The 22042-nt window shown below is 31.7% G+C and overlaps 1 protein-coding gene across 1 annotated transcript; it reads right to left on the reverse strand.

The window, feature by feature from the left end:
* Positions 1-18434: 18434 nt before the first annotated feature.
* On the reverse strand, positions 18435-18992 carry LOC127082266 (uncharacterized). The gene has a single exon (XM_051022505.1). The coding sequence runs from the start codon at positions 18990-18992 to the stop codon at positions 18435-18437; it is 558 nt and encodes a 185-aa protein (XP_050878462.1).
* Between the last annotated feature and the right edge of the window lie 3050 nt (positions 18993-22042).

Below are 22042 nucleotides of genomic sequence, written 5' to 3' on the forward strand. Positions count from 1 at the left end.
CATCATATGTCTTGAGCACCCACTATCGAGAAACCACATTTTCTCCGTAGAGGCAAGACATTCGACCTTTAGGATCAAACAAGAGTAATAGGTACTCAATTTTCGTTAGATCCTTGAGAGTGAGTGAAATCAATGTTGAATTTGGGAAACCTTTGGAAAACACCTTTAGGAACAAAGATTCTCCTAAACTTTCATTTTTCAATAGTGTGATCTTTCTTGCAATAATAGTGACAAGATAAGTTATGATGAGATGTACTTTTGTTATTTGAATCATTTTGGACATATTTATACTTTTTATATGAAGGGTTCAAAGACTGTTTAAACTTTGATGGATCAATAACAAATGTAACATTTAGTTGTAATGCCTTGTCCAATTTAGCTTTAAGAGTATTTACCTCTTTTTGCCAAATGTGAAAAGTTTCACAACCGAACCATGAAGGTTCTCCAGACTCACTCTTATCTTTTTTAATATCTATCATAGATTGCTTAAGAGCTTCCATGTTCTTTTCAGTTTCTAAAACTTTAGCTTCTAAATGTGAAAAGATTCTTTTTTCTGAAGCTAACTTCTTAAAAGCGTCTACGACTTCTCAATATAGATTTCCAAAAGCCTTTTGTAATTGAGAATAAGACAATTCATTAATAGATTCAAGTTTAGAATGACTTACCTTCTTCTTCTTCTTTTTGTTGGGCATGAAGTAAAACTTGGCCGATTTGTCACTTGAACTTGAGCTTTCATCACTTGAAGAATCACTTTCACTCTCCCAAACAATATAGGCTCTTCTAGACTTGATAGATTTCTTGTGATGGCCTTTCTCTTTGTCTTTCTTGATCAATGGACAATTCGACTCATAATGACCGGCTTTTCTAAAATTATAGCATGAACCTCTATATTTACGCTTCTTATTATCATCTTCCTTTGAGGAGTTCGATAGCCTTCTAAAGTTGATTAGGTTCTTTTTGGAGTGCTTGACTCCATTTTTTCTTATGTACCTATGGTACCTTTTGACGAATAACCCCATTTCTTTATCATCAGAATTGTTGTCATCACTTGTTTCAGAATCACTTTGCTCATTGGTTGAGGACTTTGAACTTGAAGCCTTTAGAGAAATAGACTTCTTTTCTACCTCCTTGTCCTTGACTTTCTACTGCTTTATCTTATTCTCATATTTTCCAAGCAAGTGAGTTCTTACTCATGTTCTTCTAGCTTGACAAATAAAGTTGTGAGATCAAGTATTCTAAGATCATTTGCTTCTTTGATTGAGGTGACCTTAGGTTGTCATTCCCTATTAAGACACCTTAAAAATTTATTAGTAAGAATATAATTGGAAAAAGGCTTACCTAGAGCATTCAAACGATTTATAAGATGTGTTAATCTCTTTTGCATGTCAACAATGGTTTCACCATGCTTCATGCGAAATAGTTCAAACTCTTGAGTTAAGGTATTGATTCTAGCTTGTTTCACTTCATCAGTTCCCTCATGGGTAACTTCTAATGAGTCTCGCATAGCTTTGGTGGTTTCACAAAGAGAAACATGATAATATTCATCAACACCAAGTGCGGATATGAGAATATTTTGTAGCTTCCAATCACGTGACCATAATTTCCTATCATTATCATTCCATTATACTTCTGGATTTGGTATGACGATGCCTTAACCATTGGTCATTGTAATTTGATTAGGATTGTTGGTGATGACGTCCTATACACCCTTATCAACCGAGTTGATATGGATATGCATACAAGCTTTCTAATAGCCATAGTTTTCACCGGTAAAGATGAGAGATCTATTGTATGCCCCTTTAGGTTCGGTAGCCATTTTCTAATAAGTGGATATTGAAGCACGAAATTAACCGAAGCTTTGATATAACTTGTTATACGAAGGCGACTTATCTAGAGGGGAGGGGGTGAATATATCCCAAGATAAAAAAACTTTACAAAAATTGTTTTGAAAAATTTAACGGTTAGCGGAAGTAGCCCAGATCAAATCGTCTAAAGCGAACCTCTATCTAGAAGCTCGGATATGCGTATATGAAACCCAATTGATGATAATGATAGATAAATCAACCAATATGTTTAAAAACAATCGTTTAAGTGATATAGGAAAGGTGGAGACTATTTCCAATGACAAAATACAAACAAACAAAAATTTAGGCAAAGTATTGAACACCTTGTGTGCAACCAATTTTGTTTAGAATTTTCTATGGTTTTGTAGATTTTAAAAAACAACTACAATCTAATGGATTGTAATCAACACAACAAACCTATTTTTCAAAATGTTATCAACAAAAGTTTAACCAAACGTATTGATCGCACAATCTACGAATTCAACAATTTGCAAATGAAAAGTAAAAGAGATAGAGAGAGTATACAAGGATTTGTTTAGGCAGTTCACCAATTGTCCTCGCTATGGTTACGTCTGCCCCCAATTCCAAATGGAATTAATATATCAATCTTACTTTGCAAAATCATTTTTACAAGAGAAAAGTAGAAATCCAACCCTACAAACCCTATGTTTGATGTCAATCTTAACTTGTTCTCTTCCCTTGATCCGAGCTTGATCAAGTCACAAATAATACTAATTTGATCTAATGTCTCATGTTACTCCTTTGCAAGAAACTCCCTTCTTCAAAGCTTTCACTCGATCGAATCCAAATTGAGAATTATTGTCACCCAAGATTTACCAAGATGATCCTCCGGTTACCGTTACTCCTTCGACCAAACTTACCGTTCATCAAAGCTTTCACTCGGCTGAATCCAACTTATGTAATCTTATACAAAACCTTCAAATCACCAATTGTTCTTGAAGGAAAACCCCAACTAGGTTTCCTTATTTAAAACCCCCAAAGATTCTCAACCCAATTTACAACTCAACAAATTAAATTGGACGTTATCATCTCTGATTCTATATGGCACCTGTCGTACCTCGAAAAATGAGAACACGACTTAGCGAAGCGCAATGGAACGCTCGCATGATAGACTGAATAGAGTTGTCACCGAACTTTATTTATTCCTAAAAATGAAAGGGGAGATATTAATAAAACCCAAGAAAGAACGACAATGATTATGGTCGTCGCAACCAAATCAGGGTTCGGGAGTCAATTACGCAAGGGGAAGGTATTAGCATCCCTCACGTCCGTTGTACTCAACAGGAACCATTAAGTTAGTTGTGCATGTTAGTGTTATCTTAGAAATGTTAGGCTTCTCTAGTTATTAAGAGGGAAAGAAAGAATATAAGAGAGAAGAATGTTTTTGGATTTTGCAATGAAGGGGACCAAACCTAAGTTTTTTATTAATGGGCCTGACAAGATTTCGCAATCCAACTCCTACCTATCTCAATAGAGAACTCAAGGCACATGTAGTTATGGATAAAAAATGTTTGTTTGTTGGTCAACTTTAGCGAAAGCTATCTTGTATTAATCGACGAGAAACATTGTTTTACCCAAAACAGATGAGGAACGGACGTATACAACACATCGATTGGATTTACAAATTAACATTCGGAAAATTGTCACTTATCTCAACTCAACAATTATGTATGAAGCATTTCATTTCATCATCTTAATATAAGATGTCTTTCGTTTATGAAAAGGTTTTTCTGATCAACCGCACGATGGTGAAAAAAGAGTTTGATTGGTTGAATGTATTTTTGGGTTTGAAAGATGAGTATTTATGACTTGCAAGCTCTTATAACTTGGGTCTAATACCTGAGACTACGTCTGGACCTTCACCCGGTAATCTTTTTCTTCCAATTTTATTGAGAAAAGAAGTTTGAATATTTACAAGTGTTTTAGAGGGAAGACGAACGCTTATGGCTTGCAAGCTCTTACAACTTGGGCCTAGCTTTCGGGACTACGAATGAACCTTTCACTCAGGTAATATTTTTCTTCCAATTTAATTATGAAAATGGTTTGAAGTGATTTGAGGGTAATTGAAATGCAGACAAGTAAATGCGAGCATGCATAAAGAAAAAAAGTTCATTGTAAGAAAGCCCAAGAGTAAGCAAACAAAAACTCTATGTAATATGCTCAAAAGCCGGTTTGTGCATATTGACAATAATCGAAATATCGTATGCGATGAATCAAAATGCTGCAAAATACTATCAATATATCGACAAAATAATCATGGAATAACAACATGGGGAGTGTTGTATCCATAGATCAAGGCTCAATGTTTAATCATGAAAAGAAATCAAAGAAATAGTCAAAATTTAATCAAGTATTAAAAAAATTGGGCAAAACATAAAAATGTGAATAATAGTAAAAAAGTGATAATAATAATAATAATAGATAGAAAATTGGGTTTTTATGAGTCAAACCCATGGCCTTGTGGGAAGCATCAAATGTCTTAACCACTTGGCCATGGATGATTATTCATAAACTTAATGACCCCATGGATATATAACATAAATTCACTAGAAAATGGAAATTGTAAAAAAAAACGAGTTAAAAACTGGGAAATGTCAACTCCAAGGATCAAACTCATGACCTTGGGGGAAACACCAAATGCCTTTACCACTTGGCCATGGATGGTTAGTTAACAAACTAACACAACCATAAATATATACATTAGAAAAAGATGATGACTTAAAAATAAAAATGAATCATTATTAAAACAGTAATAATCTATTCTTAAACTTTATCTTCTTCTTTAAATTTGTACTATAAAAAAAACAAAATCAAATGCTTGTAAAGAAAAAAATAGTAACAAGTGAAAATGATTTATGGGCGTATACAATCTGACATCACAAAATCAACTTATCACATAATGCACCCCAAACAAATGTAAGACTTAAAACTCGGTACATCATAACCGAAATGATGACTATTAACAGTAGCCCAACCGTCCCACCATTTTACATCATCAAAGAATTATTCTAAACCAAAAAGAAAGCAAGGCACAATCTAGTGTAAATAGACAATATTCAAAGTGGAATACTCATAACAAAAGCATAAAAATCATAACCAAAAATGAAAACTAAACCGAGCATGAAATGGCCATATATGTTATCGAGAACAATGAACAAAACGACATTAAAAACATATAGCCGAAATGAAAAACCAACCGAGTTAACATTGTCGACGTGAATGTTGAGTCAAAACGGCGGGGTATGTTGTTGTTGTTCAACCGCGGGTTATTGGTGGTGGTGTGTTGGAAGAAGATGGTGAGGTAAGATGAATATGAAACCAAGTTGTTTTACATGACACTTATATGGTTATGTTGACGGAAAGCTTTTAAGTTGACAATGAGGTAAGTGTTTGTAATAGTTTATGAGTGGTTAGTTGTTTATAAAGTGAGAGTGAATATGGTTTGAAGTGGATGTAGGGAGTTTTGTAATAGTAAGTTATGTATGTGAGTATATGTAATTTGTACGATGGAAAGAAAGTGATAGTATTGTGGTTGTTGGTTTTGTGAGTTGAAAGTAGTGAGATGGAGAAGATATATATGGTATATTTTAGTTTGTTGGATGATGTTTAATGAAAGTTATGAAATGAGGAGTATGTGAGAGTGTGGAGAAAGTTGTTTGAGGTTAATGGTTGTGAAATGAAAAATATGGTTTTCATAAACAATGGAGATGTATTCACATACTATATTAGGTGATTTATTTGAGTAATAAAAAATGGTTCATGCTATGTTGTGAAGGAGATGGTTTATTAATGAAAATGTGGGTTGGTAAGATGATGATCATGAATAGTAAAAAAGGGTGTGACTATTTCATGAAAAGGGAAATGTGCATGTGAACATGAATAGAAAAACCAAATTGCCTTACTGAAACTTACTTATTTTTCTTATTTAATTCAAAAGCATATCAGAGAAAAACTTTGTATAATGACTGCTTGTGTTTGTTTTGGTCTACGCCTCCTCTGAGTGTATGTTTATAAAATTTCCTAAAATGCATCAAAGTAAAAAGGTAACCACTTTATGCCATCAAAATAGAGACATTGGGATTCCTTTATTTTTTGTACGTGCGTGCCTACAATATCTTGGCTTTTTCCATATGTATAGAAACAAATTATTTTTATGAAAAAGGGGTTCACTTATTGGTTTTTTATTGTAAAAGGAATTTGAAATAATTAAATTAAAAGAAAAATAAAATTGTTTTAATTAATCAAAAATAAAAATATAGACAAATATATTTAATTATTTCAATTTTTTTGATTGAAAAATTAAAATAAAAATGACTCAAAACAAATAAAAGTCGGGCGTAAAAATGCTTGAAAAATTAAATTGAATGCACCGACATGATCATCGCGAAATAAACGAACCGAAATCATACAGGTTTTTGTCAAATTTTGAAATGGAAAACGCATGGTTAAAACACTCAGACGAATCAAAATGTGACCAAAAAGTGGCCGAAAAAATAAATTGAGCATACCAGGTTAAACTACGTGAAACGTAGATTAATAAAATTGATGTTTGCAAGCTTGATTTTGAAATTTTTTTGCTCGCTGTTTTGGTACACATTTGACAATTGATTCAACCGGTTTGCCTGTAGATCCGAAAATTTATTTCGACTAAAATTTTAGGCACTATGCAGTATGGAATGGATGTCATGTTATGCAGAGATGCAACATCTATGATGAATGTATTGAATCGCATATACAGGGTCAAAATCGGGGTGTGACAGTTGCCCCTATTTAAGTATCTTCAACCGGAGAATATGAAGCAAAACATTCTTCATATGATCATAGTGGGAGATAGTTAAATACTAAGAAGACTCAGGTTTTGATCCTGAATGCAAATGATATGATATGATATGAGGTGCTATGAAAGTATGAATGACTCTTTTTTGTTTTTGGTTTGCTAGGGATATGATCAGACATAAGATAAACCTTAGAATGATGCTTTATGATGGATGCATAATGACATAAATATTTGTGGGGAATGATTGATGCATATGGTAAAGGTGGCCCACATAAAATAAAAATTAAGGGTAGAAATTTCTTGGGGATAACAATCCTGCTAGGGGAAAGACATCTGGGGAATATGCAAAGAGACTTTAACAACAGATTCATACATGACCTGATAACACCGGAATATTCAAAGAATTTTCAACAACAGGTTCAAGCATGACCTGACAACACTTGAATATTCAAAGATTGCTCAATTAACAGGTTCAAACATGACCTGACAACATTTGGGAACATAAAAAGAAGGTTTGAATAATATGCTCAGACGTGACCTGATGACAGTTTAAATATCAAGGAAAGTTTAGTCAACAGGTTTAACATGATCTGATAACACAGGAAAAAATCAAAGAATTCCATCAATAGGTTCATACATGACCTGGACATTGGAATATTCAAAGAGTTTCAATAACATGTTTAAACATGACCTGACAATGGTAGGGGATATCAAAAGGTTCCATCAACAGGTTCAAACATGACCTGACAATAGTGGAAAATATACAAAGAAAGTTCTATCAACAAACTCATACATGACTTGACAGCATTGGAAAATTCAAAGTTTTTCAACAACAGGTTCAGACGTGACTTGACAATTATAGAAAATCAAGGAAAGTTTAATCAATAGGTTCATACATGACCTCAACATTATGATATTTAAAGAAAGTTTCCCTCACAAGTTCAAACATAACCTGACAACACTTGGGAAAAAATCAAAGGGAGTTTTATCAACAGGTTCATACATGACCTGAAGACACTGAAAATTCAAAGAAAGTATGTCCATAGGTTTATGCATGACCTGACAATTCTGGAGGTTTCATAGAGATTTTAACAACAAGTTCACACGTGACCTGTCAACACTAGAAAACCCAAAGAAAACTTCAACAACAGGTTCTTACATGACCTGAAAATATTGGAAAACATACAAAGTAAGTTTCATCAACAGGTCCATACATGGCCTGACACTTTAGAATACATCTGACAGTTCTGGAGATTTATCACAAGAAATTCACCCGACCAAAGATTTTGGAGATTCCTAACAGGGAATTTATGAAAAACAAAGATAAACGGGAGTTTTCTTATTATTAGACCATCCACGCAAAAGGCTACGATGATTCTTTAGACTTGACCAAGGGCATTAGTAAAACAAATATCGGCTATAAAAGAGTTTTCCTATGAAAAACGAACTATGGTTTAAGGACACCAAACAAAATTGGACTTTGAGGTGAATTTCCAAACGAGAACTGGACTTGAAGAGTAGATTACTAGACGAGAACTAGTGTTTTGTCTTTTGTTTTTGTTTGTTAGACGAGAACTGACTTTCAAATAACATACCAGAGAGAACTAACTTTTTCTGATTTATTGTCAGACAAGAACTGACCTTTTTATGATTTATTGTCAGATGAGAACTGACTTTAAAATGATTTACTGTCAGACGAGAAGTGACTTTAAAATGGGTTACCATACGAGAGCTGGTTTTGAATAGAAAATTGACGACCATACGAGAACTGGAGTTATAAATAAGCCGCCAGACGGGATCTGGTTTAAAGAAAAGGCTACCATACGGGAACTGGTTTTAAAATTGATTGTCAGACGAGAACTGACTTTCAAATAGTCCACTAGACAAGAAATGGTCTTTGATGTTTGTTTTTGCATGCTATAGGCATATGCTCGACGAATAAGATGATATGCATGTTTAACGCTATAGCAAAGCGACATGATTAATGCATGAGATTTATTTATGCAATGAATCGAAGGTTTCCAAAATGCCCTTGTGTGGGTAATAGATTGAACGTCTCTTTTGCAACAAAGCTTCTTTTGAAAGGCAAAGGGTTATTTCATGGGGTGATCGTATGATTCCCCGAAACTCATTTTGAACTTAACAGTTGCTGACTTATGGTATAAAATTAAGAAGATTGAAGGCAATGAGATGACTTTCCCCTTTGTGGCTTATCTTTCCCTAGTATGTTGGGTCTTTGAAGAGGTTATCCTTGACAGGAGATTAGAAACAGCTTGCCATGACATTTAGGTGGTTTGCCCTAATGTTTGAATCTTTGAAGCGGCGGTATGCCCACGATTAACAAAATCTTAGAATGAGAGGCTTCTGACTGACAAACTTTGGCGAGATGGAGTCATTCAGCTCTTTTTGGTGGCTCACCCTAGTGTGAGTCTTAAGGTGATATGATTTTGACTAGCCGACTCTTGCGGTGATTGGCATGAGATTGGTTGATTCTCAGAGTGATTTTCCTCTGGCTGGACTTCTTGCACTTGATCAAGTTCCTCAACTGACTGCATATTATTGGGATTCCTTTTATACTAAATGCTTACTTACAGTTAAAATATTTCATTCAAGAATGGTAACTTTAATACAGTTCTTACGCAAAATCAAAAAATGATTATGTGTAATTTGTTTGTGTGTATGCATAAAACATAGGTTGAAGATGAAAATAACTCTCTCTATATATTCATGTTTTCGTATATTTCAGATGATACATGTATGAGGTATATATGTGTGTGAAAGTTGGAGGCAAAAAGGAATGCAAGAGGTTTGAAACAATCATGAATTTTTGGAAAAATGCATCATATGTGTCGACCTATGTAAGTCATGTATTGACACATTCGAAGCATGTGTCGACCGGTATAGGTCATGTATCGAATCATAGAAGAAAATCTTCTTCTATGTGTTGACCTGAAACCCCTCCAAAGTCTGCACATCAAATAGACGCTACAGGCTTTAAAACTCATCAATATGTGTTGACTCATACCTTGCATGTGTCGACTTGTATGTTGCATATGTCGACACACGCATAAATAGAAGCTACAGACTTAAAAACTTTACAACATGTGTCGACTCATACAACGTATGTATCGATACATAAGCATGTGTCTTGCATAAAAACACATTTTTTCCATGTAGAATCATTTATAACCTTTTCTAAATCATTTCTAAAATGGTTTTATGCTTCCTAATGCTAAGATACACATTAAGAATCAGAGCATACCGTCCAATATACATAAATGCTAAAGTATCATAGTTTTGATATCATATAAAAGACATCTAATAGGAAGTTGCACTCACACATGTCATATACCCAGCCCGTATTGGCCTCGGTTTTTACTATGGAGGCCCATTTTTCTTGATTTTTCAAACCTCTTTTTGTTTTGTTTGGTTATCACTTTGATTTTTCTCACAAATTTCTCCTTTTAAGGCTGTTTTTCATGAGTTTATCCTTTATTTAATCCTACAAAAACACTAGCATAAGTTAAATGATAAAAAAAACCATTTCCTCCCACAGAGCACTTTGTTTAACGTCGTTTAACCTCTAAGGTCCATGAGTGTCAAACACTCATGGATGTTCATTTCTCTTATTTGGAATCCATGCCCATATTCCTAACCATTTTCTGTACTTATCACTCCATTTATCCTTCCTTTTTTGGGATGGTAGGTACTTCTCACTCACTTTCTTATTCACTCCATCCTCTTCCTCCTTTCCAATCCTCTTATCTTTTCCAACCTTCTCATCCTTCTCTCTCGGTTTATCCTTTTCTCCCGGCTCGATCCGTTTTTGTTCAACACTAGGTTTTATCACCTCAACCAAATAGAATGAGACCTCTATTTAAGGGTCCTTCATTATAGTGTTCATTATAAAATCTATCATTTCATTTCCCACTTCCATACTCGATGTGCATATTTTAATACCAATGATAGTGCCAACAGTGCATAAGAAGGACCTACCTACAACTATAGGTACATGGGGGTCCTCATTAATATCCATGAAGATAAAATTAGTGGGGATATAGAGATGCCCCACTTTGATAGAAGTATCCTCTAATATCCCTATCGGAAACTTGAATGATCTATATGGCATTTGTAGAGTCACACTGATCGGTTTTATTTTTCCTATACCCAATTTCCTACATATATATAGGGGCATTAGGCTGACTTTAGCCCCCATATCACAAAGAGCCTTATCAATAGTCATGGTGCCCAATTGGCATGGGATTGAAAAAAATTCCAGGGTCTTTTAGTTTTGGCGCCATACTTTGGATAACCGTACTGGTGGTGGCTGTCATGGCTACTATCTCATGTTCCTCCAATCTCCTCTTTTTGGAGAGGATTTCCTTGAGGGACTTTGTAAAGAAAGGAACTTTGAAATATGTAAAGAAAGGACACGGGGTTTGTGATTGTATATATAGACTCACCCCCAATGATTATCTAAATTTGATTACAATATTGTATAAGAATTTATCATAGAAAAGTATATAAAGGTGTGTGTTACCCACTTTCATGGAATGCGCAATCTAGACATGGTTCTCAGTACAGCTAAACAAATTTCTCAACTGAGATCAAGTCGCCTTGTCAGTGGCGCCTTGAACTCAACTATTTAGCATTCCATAGTGATACAATGATGCATACCCTTTCAGACCATGATTGTGTATATGTTATCTTTGCTTTCGCGACCAACATAAACATGTGAATTGGAACTCGAATTCTAAAATAAAAAGAGACTCAAAATTTTCCCGTAATACATAATGGATAAATCAATTGGGGATGTCATGAGATAGTATATCAGAACCCCTTGTTATTTTGGGACTACTCACCCATGGTGAGACAAACAACAATAAAAAAATTATAAGACATTGCAAGTAAATTGAAATGAAAATAAAGTAAAGAAATTGAATGTAAATTGAATCACAACTTACAAATAAAGATGACAGGATTAATATAACAAAGTGTAGAATGATTACAAGAACAAACTTAGAAATAAAGCTTCAAAGTGGAAGCAAACAATTTAAAGAAAAGTAGTCATTATAATTGATGGTAAGTGAAAAGTGATGTTTTTGCTTGAAGCTTCAAGTCCTATTTATATTAAAATTGTCCATAAATCACCCATAAAGTCCAATAATTTTGAGCCTAATCATTAATACTCATTAACTTAATATCTTAGAAGATGACAATTGTAACACCCCGGAATTTGATTAATTTATTTAATCAAATATTTCATATTTTATTTAATTAATTATTATGTGGTGTACTTTTAATTAAATATGTATATTGAGTTGTATGTGTATGTGGAGCATTGATGGGTGTAGTGATAGCATTTGTGGAGTGGTAGAAGAGTTAGAATAATTAAAATAATTAGAAATGGCAATTGTTTTTAATTCATTAATTAATTAAGAAAATAGTAAGAATTAGTGGAGTTGGGTCTGATTTGACATAAAGAAAAATATAGTGAATAAGGAGAGGGAATAAATAATATGAGGGGAGTAAAATATAATTATTAAGAAATTAAAATAATTAGATTTTTAGAATAAAAAGATGTTAGAGTAACCTAGAATAGTCAGTACGTGAAATCGGAATTTTTGAGAGAAGAAACAAGAACAAAGCTAGGGTTGGAGGAAGGGAGAGCACAAATCACAAACCTTGATCAATTCATAATTTGGAAAGGAATCTAAGATAAGGGGGGAAAAGGATTTTATACGGTCGTATAGTATGAAGGGTATACTACTTGAAAAACTCTTTATCTTTCTTGGTCATGTTTCGAAGTTGTCTCCTGTCTGGAGTCGTATATGTGTTGTGCTTGTATTGCTTCACGAAGGCTTATACTAGGTCCTTCCATGATTGGATATGACCTCTCTCCAGATTCATGTAGCACTTAAGAGATGCCTCACTCAAGCTATCTTGAAAGCAGTGGATTATTAGCTTATCGTTGCGAGAGTGTGATGTCATCTTCCTGCAATACATTGTCAGGTGGCCCTTTGGGCAGCTGAGCCCTTTATACTTTTTAAAGTCTGGGACTTTGAATATTGAAGGAAGGGTCACGTTAGGGACCAAGTACATATCTATAGCATCAAGACTGAATATTTTATGCCATTCAATAACGTTCAACCTCTTCTCCAAGATCAAATACTTTCCTTCAGATTCATTATTCTCGACTACCACTTTAGGATGGGTATCTTAAAGACCCGTTGCATGGAATACAAGATGAGGATCTCCAAAGGGATATGTGTGTGTTGAAAATCCAGCGGGGTGCACTTCAGTGGCTACAAGGACTGGTATGAGCTGCTGAACACATGGTCCTTCGTTGGTTGCATTCGCAAATGAAGGAGTATAACCCTGAGGTAAACCATAAATTGGGAACTAGAAATTTTCTCTTTGAACTGGTTGAGGTCCCGTAGAGAAACCTGATGGGCTACCATCATCAGTATGCACATTCTGTTATGGTTGATTTTCTTTGCTCATTAATGCATGTAGAGTCTCTAGGATTTTACACATTGTGCCTTTAAGAGAATCAATCTCCTCTCTCATGAGTTCCTGACCTTTTTCCAAGTTCTCCATCCTTCTTTTTGAGTTAGCACGAATCCCGTAGGGATGTCGGGGAAACAACTTACCTTGTTAAATTTCTGAGGATGGAAAGAAAGGAATGAGTTTCTTGATTTGGAAAATGGTTATGTATCCTAATGAAATGCAAATGCCTGAATTTTTTTGTTGTTTTTATGCAAAAAAAATGCAATGACATGTTATGCGTGTCTTCAATGCAATTTGGGGATCACAGGTGATAACATAATGGCCTATATAGGACAGTCTTCCTACGTCTGGATGATTCTAAGTTTTTCTACCCTCCCCTCGCAAAGGTTAGCTATAGGGCTTTGATAACATGTTCCTAGAGTCACAAACCTTAATCGAATCTACGCCTTGCAACGAGCTGGCCATTTTATGATAAGATTGACGAAAAATGTCTACTATAAGCGGAGTCTTCGTATTAGCTCTTCAAGGTATGCACCTCGAGGGATAACACTACGCAACTACCAAAGCAAACTGGTCCTAAAGGTATCCCTAGAATCATGGATCTTTTATGAACCAACATTATGCGAAGGGTAAGCCATCTTATAACGAGATCCACAAAGAGGTCTACTCTATGAAGAGTCTTCATGTTAGGCATTCAAGGTGTGGACCTTGGGGACTAACACTACACAACTTCCATTATAACCTACATTTTTTCTCTTCTTTTTCAAGGCTCGTGTATAGAGCTTTACTCAAAGCGCCATCCCAATTTCATATATGAACAAAGTAATAAATCATGTGATATAATAAGAAAACAATAGAAGATAAAAAGAAAAGAAAACTATGCTAACATTTATCACAAAGCTAACTAAATTAGGCTTGACTCTCTTAACAGTCCCCAGCAGAGTCGTTAGTTGTTGATCTTGAAAAAATACGATCTTACGAGTGTTCGCACACTCACAAAATGATTGAACAAATTTGCCACCAAATTTTTTTTATTCCATAAAAGGAAAGGGAAATATCTATAAAACCCTTAAAAGATTGAAAAGGAAAATAAAAGGGGTCGCAAAAAGGTTTTTATTTAGGGTGTTTGACGAGATTGTGGGTGTCGCTCCTACGTATCCTCAGGTATAATGAGGAATTCAAAGATGCGTAGTTCTTCACGAGACAAAAGATATTTTTTGAGTTTTTTGTGATAGTGTCTGACGAGACGTTGAATCTCACTCCTACATATCTCCAAGTGCGATGGAGAACTCAAGACTACGTAGTTCTTGGTAGAAAACTACGTATTAGTTGGTTGATTTTATCGAACGAATGTTTAGATAATGCTCTAGACGTTATATATTATTTGTGCTTTCAATGGGAGGCTTAGAGCGTTTGTTTGTGTCGCGGTAGAATGGATTAAATATTGTTCGTTTGTAAAAGGTTTTTATCGAACGGGGGGAGAAAATGGACTTGATGTGTTGAGTTATTTTTAGGAGAATGACGAATGCTCGGTAAGACCAAGATGTATTCCTTGGGGCCGATTATTCGAGGTTTTCATGGAATGCAAGACTCCAATTACCTTTTTCATTCAAAGCGTTTATGAAATTTATTTACGAACAACGAACATTCGGTAAGACCAAGACGTGTGCCTCGGGGCCGATTGTACAAGGTTTTCATGGAATGCAAGACTCCAATGTCCCTCTTTGTCCAAGTTTGAATTAGTTATTTTAGAACGAAAGAAAGAATAATCAGTAAAATCAATATGTATGCCTTGGGACCGATCATTCGAGGTTTTCATAGAATGCAAGCCTCAAATGTTTCTCTTCTTTCGATTTTTTATAAAACGAATTGTTTGTGTAATATTTAATTAGGAAAGTGGTTTGATAACAATGAAGTGATGAGATACTTTAAAAGTCAACTTGATACTAATCAAGTATTTAATTTGATTTTTGAAAGGTTGATTTTATATGGTCAAGTTATTTAATTAATCAATAACCAAATTAATCAGTTAAAATAAAATAAATCAATTAATCAAGTTAATTAAAAATAAACTAACAAAATAATTAATTAAAATAAATTTAACTATTTAATTAATTTAATTAAAAATCAATTAAAATAAATTTAATTAATTAATCAAGTTAATTAATAATCAATTAACAAAATTAATCAATTAAAATAAATTTAATTAATCAATCAAGTTAATTAAAAATAGATTGAAAAAACTAATCAATTAAAATAAATTTAATTAAAAATCATTTTACAAAATTACTCAATTAAAATCCAATTTTATTAATTAATTATATAAAAAATAAAACATAAAATAAAGAAATAATAATGAAATAAATAAATAAATAAGTGGTATGAGCCGCCTAGGCCCCATATGATATTCTTCCTCCCATTCAAATGTGGAAAACATAGTAGAAAATGCAGTAGGAGGAACATTGCTATTCTGGAAATGGTGTTAACAAAGACCAATATGCAAAATTCTGGAATAATCAAAATGCGACGAATTTAACGAACTAATATATCGTTCGAATCGCAATTTCGCCATGAATTCAAATATATAATTAGAATTACAAAATAAACCACGAATCGTGATAATTGAAGCAAAAAGTGGACACCTAACCGAACAAAGAAGTGATTGATTCGGCCAAAATATACATCCAATCGCAAAATTCATTACATATTTGTGATCAGTGCAAAAAACCAATTCAAATGGTATATAAGTTTATGCAAAATGATTGAGATTCATGATTTTTCCATTTTGTGTTCTTGAGTTCATTAGAGCTCTTGAATCGATTTTCTGAAAATTCAATTTAAATGCGTTTTCATATAACTAATGATTGAAATAAGTTCCTTAAGTATGTATAAACACCATAACAACAGAAAACAAAAAAAACGAGGATTAAGCTTACTTGAAAGAAAACCTCAATAACTTGCCGACAACAATGATGGACAATGTGGCTCTATGATCAAGTTCCGACGAAGGTCCAAACAAGCTTCCAGTTCATAATTTTTTGTAGATTTAAAATCCTCCCAACATCCTCTACTCAAATCCAAGCTCAAATTCAAGATTCGAGAAACTTCAAAAATCAAGTTCAAAATCTAAGTAAATCTTTGATCTTCACTTTCCACCCCTTTGGTTGGTGATATGGTGTTGTTTAAATAGGCAAAGATGAATGTGAATGAATTCAAATTCGTGAGAAATATGAGGGTGAGTTTTGGAGGGAACTAGAATGTGAAAAATGAAAATGAAAAATGGTTAGGATTGCACCAATTAGTAATCCATGTGAAAAAATATTTAATCAAGGGTTAGGATTGTATCTAAGTGTGTTTTTTAAAATTAATTTTATGCTAAAATGAGATTGCAAGTTAGTTTCTGTTTTATGTTTGTTTGAAGTGGATTTGGTGTATGAAAATCATGTTGTCCCAAGTTGAACTTTGATGCATGTGTCATTGTTATGGCATGAATTAATGATGATTTGTTGCAGATTTTTATCACCATAATGCTTGATTATCATGTTAGTATGCTTATATTTATGCTTATGTTCATGTCAATTTTGGATTTTTATGATGAAGTATGATTTTGTAGGTCCAATGAACATGGTAATGGAACATGGCATGATGGCTTGATGGTGAGACAATTACCATGGAAATGAAAGCATGAAGTGTAACATGGTATTAAGATGATGATATGTAAAGGAAATAAACTTGATTTTTTATGGACTTTATTAAAAATAAAAGTATGCATGGTTTATGATTTGAATGAAAATTAGTTATGGTATGATTCAAAAACAAATTAAATTTAATTGTGATGTTTGTTTTTATGAATGAGACTCAAATATGAATGCAAATCCAAATTGGTTCAAAATATGGTAAACAACAAATAATGGTGTAGTTGATTTTTGTTGACTTTTCTTTAAAGTGTCGCGTGACTTCTAAAAATTGTCAAAAAAATGAATGTTAATGATATGGTAAGAAAGAAATAGGTTAAACCAAAAAAAAACTATGCATAAGATAAATGGACGAAATGATTAATGAGAAAAAATAGGGTATAACAGTTATCAATGAAAGAGGTTGATAATCTCATAATTGAGAAAACCTTAGGGATCAAGGTTACAAAACATAATCTCAATCTCACCCCCCTAAGAAGAGGCCATAACTTCTTTAAAAAGGAGAAATTAAACTCCCTCAAGGTTATGAATCTTATTCCCGTCATACAAAGCAACAATCTTAGAAAGAAAAAAACGTGGTAGTAAGACTAACACAATCCTCCTCTGAGATAGATGGGGGAAAACATCATCCAACCTAGTCCGATCAAGAAGAGGTTCTCTAAAATGATTGGAAAAGTAATTAACCAACTCTTGAAGAATCTCAGACACCCTCTCCACCCAAACATCACTAACCTCCCCACTCGAGAGACACATCCAGGTAACCTAGACTAACAAACAGAAAAAGAGATGAACCCTTCGAAGAGCACCAAATGGAGAGGAGTTCACCGCTTATATCCGAAGATGGAGAAAAACTTTAATCACAAAAAGAATTCTCCCATAAAGCATGGATAAAAGAATGAAAAGAATCACCAATATTAATTTCTTGAATTGTTAAGAACTTCAAAGACTTAAAAGTGATGAGTTCTCTTACCTTAATCTGCTTAATCCTACTCCCCAACTCACGAATATTAATACACTCTATCAACGAGTTAACTCTATGTTTTAGATCTATTAAACAGTCAAACTCGCTTTTAAAACTAAGGAAAAACATAAAACCCAATTGTTTGCCAAATTTGAACAAATTTCCACTTTCTATTGTAAATCATGTGAAACACATCGGTTGATCCCTTAGAGCTTGAATATCAATTCTCCTCTCTCATCATTAAAGGTGTTGATCTTATTATCCTCTCACCTAATACGTTTCTTTTAGTCATATAATCATACATGAGAACGTTAAACTAAATAAATGATGTCCATCATTGAATATAAATGTACATTTAATTATTAACATTGTATTTTTCAATTAACCAACCACTAAACTACTTATAAAAAAAAGGTATAAAAGTATAGCAACATCTAAAACGATAACTTTAATGAAATATATTCTAATAACTAAAACAATATGCATTCAATTAAAACATAAATACTGAATTATTCCATTATTATATTGAAATTACATAAAACAAACATAAAACTCAAAAATAAATTAAAAAATCTAAACATAAATAAACCTATCTGCATCACGATACATGTTCATAGACTCCTTGCTTAATGATCAATCTTGATATGGGAAACGCAACTGCTGACAACATCATTGGAAGTGATATTAACAGAGATATTACATTCATTAGTAGCCATAGCCTTCATTTTGACAAAACCTAGAACAATGACTTTCCCAGGAAGTTCAGCTTTTGACATCAATGAAAATTTGCTCCCATTTTGAATATCAACAAAAAAACTAGGGTTTTGAATCAATTCACCAACCATGAAATTTGCATGAGTGGTGACATTGATTCCACTACGTGCTGGAACAAGTCGTGAAGGAACTGGAACATTACCAACAACAGTATCTCGATAAGTGATATAGCTAAAGGAATCAACATATTTGAAGTTCCCATAATTTGAATTCTTTATTATAATCAAAACGGGTATAGTTATATTTGGAGATATCTCTGATGAAATGAAATCGAAATGTGAAAGTTGGACAACAATATTTGGATCTCTCACTTTGAAAACCGTAAAAATTAAGGCTACAGTGATGGTTGAGACAACAATGAGAACCAGTGCAGATACACTCAAACAGATTTTCATGTTCCTAGACACCATGGTTTTTTGGGTTTGGTGAAATGGATTACAAGAAAATATTGATACCTATCTATGTTTCATGTGATACTGATGATTTTGGATCTATGTAATGTAATATATATAGTGAAAATTGAGGCCTTTGGGCTCATATAATGATTAAATGTTATATATTTTTTAGATTTAAAGTTAGGAAATTATCTATGTACATGGATAAGGTAAGAAGTTTATGGGTTCATATAATAATTAAATTAACATGATTTTTTTTATAATTTTTAGAAATTTAATTTAGGTAACAGTTTATGTACACATTTAATGAAAAGATTTTTACATCATGGTTAATTAAGAATCATCAAATCATTAAAAATCTTAATTTAATTATAATTAAATTGTTGGTCAATTTAATATAAGAATATTAAAAATAAATTTAAATAGGAAACTTTAAAAATTCTTGTGAGAGTATATATATAATTATAAAAATAATAGAGAAAAAAAATATGTCTGTAAAATAGTTTTATGCGATCAATTAATCATTAATCTATATTAAAAAATCACATTAATATATTTTTATTAGATGACAATGTAAAATTATTTTACGTTGATATATTTTTATTAAATGAAAATTTAAAATTATTTTATGTATCATGGCACTAACTTTAATTTCAAAATAATAAATAAATAAAATATTTTATTAAAGTTAATTATAAACCACAATGTTTAGACCGTTGGTTTAAATTTATACAAGACATTCTCATTCATGATGTACTAATTTAGTTAAATGGTAAGAGTTATTATACATCAGTTCATATTCTATTGGGATCTGTTATAAAATTTTATTAATAATATGTTAATTAAAATTAGAGAAAAAATATATATACGTTAAAATAAAATAATTTTATATTCACAACCAATTTCCGTTAAATCATACTTAAATTTTAAAAATAATTTAATAATTTATTAATTATTTATTGAATGACAATGTAAAACTATTTTACCTTATGAATGTATATTCATTACCATTTTAAAATTATTTCTTCTCTAATATAATAAATTATCCATCTCTAATATAATATTACGGGAAAAAATCACATGAATTATAAAAATGATAAGTAATATTTAATTTGTTAATAATTAAGAGTATTATTTTTACAATTTTTTCTTTTAAGATAAAGTTAGTTATATTTCTATAATAATATTTTTCATCAACTATAAAAAATAATAAATATATAGAAGTTTCTTGATAAAAGTATAATTAATTTAGTTAAAAATTTAAAGAAAAAATTAAAAAGTATTATATTTGGAGACAAAAGTAGTAGTAATTTCTCTTTTCTTCAATTTTAAAAGAAATTATATAATTTCCTTAAAAGTCATATTCTTTTATTTATTGATGGTATTAAATACTTTACACCAAAATATATTAAAATTAAAATTTTTATGTTTAATTAAATATACTTTTAAAGATGAATATGTATATCAAAGTTTGTTTGCCTTTCCATGTTAACTCAAAAATTAAATTTTGAATTTGGTGCAATTTCCATAAATAATCATAACAATTATCTCCATCCAAATTGTTAAAGAGTGTAATAGAATCTGATGAAATTGTACAAATTTAAGTTTTATTATTTGGATTGATTACAAAATTATGAAATAGAATGGAATCCGATGGAATCCATTACATTCAATTTCATCATCTCTTTTTATTTTTCATAAATTTCATATTAGTTGATAGTTGTATCGGAGGGGTGCTCGAACATGTAATATTTAATTTATTCATCTTTAAAAGATGAATTTCAACCATTAAATTATATATATATATATATATATATATATATATATATATATATATATATATATATATATATATATATATATATATATATATATATATATATATATATATATATATATATATATATATATATATATGATGGATAGGAAAACCCATCACGAGTCCTATGATGGATAGGAATCCAGCAACTTAAGCTCGGATAAAGAAAGGACAAGGCATGAAGGGTATATTAAGGAGAAGAACTATAAATACATCGAGACAAGGCTGGAGAGAGGTATCAGTTATTCACAAATCATTACCCTAAAGCATACCTATATTATATTATTGCACATTGCAATTAAGGTATCTCCTATTTTACTCAATAACAAGTACATTTGACCCCACTGTAAGGTTCAGAAAAACTGTCTTGAATCTTAATTTCAATATATATCATGCTACTATCGATGGGGCTGATGTCGAAGGTAAAAGGAAGAAACACAAATATAAAAAAAATCCATTAAAAAAGAGAAGAATTTTGAATAAAATAAAGGAAATAAGGGTTATATATATATAATTTTGAATAAAAATAAAAATTAGAACAAAATAAGGAAAATAAGGATTATTTAAGGATCATTATTTTAAGATGGGGACAAAAAATAATACAAATAAATATATTTTATTTGTTATAAAGAAAAATGGATGATTTTGACAAGGAATTTACGGGATTTTAAAAAATTCTACAAAATAGAGAAAAACACTTTCGATGGGTTAATTTGCATAGGTTTTTAAAAACCCTCGCATATTAGCCTCTACTATTTAATATAAAAAATTGTAGTGAAAAATGTGAACATATATTTTTTAAGATTAATTTATTCAATGTATGTGGAGTTCCGTTTTTGTCTTGTTCTTCCCTATTTTGCAAAGTTTTTGTTTTCTAAAAATAGTTGTTCAAACTAGTGAGTTCATAAACATGGAATATGAGCAAAATACTAAGGGCCTGTTTGAAATGCATCTTAAAAACTCTTTTTTAGTTTTTGAAAATTTAAAATTTTAAAATTTGTTTGAATATAATGTTTTGCAAAAGTGTTTTTAAAAACTCTTTTCTATTTTTCAGTTTTTAAAAGCAAAAAAGTGAAACAGTTTAGATGTGTTTTGCTTTTTACTTTTTAGTTTTTAGTAAAATTTAAAAAAAAAAACATAAAAATTTATAATTTTCATTAATAGCATTAATGTAATTTTAATAATTTTTATATTTTAAAAATAAAATAGAAAAACGTATTTGAAAGAGTATGTTATTTTTTTTATT

Source organism: Lathyrus oleraceus, chromosome 5 (assembly GCF_024323335.1).
Source record: "Lathyrus oleraceus cultivar Zhongwan6 chromosome 5, CAAS_Psat_ZW6_1.0, whole genome shotgun sequence".
In the NCBI taxonomy this organism is placed as follows: Eukaryota; Viridiplantae; Streptophyta; class Magnoliopsida; order Fabales; family Fabaceae; genus Lathyrus; species Lathyrus oleraceus.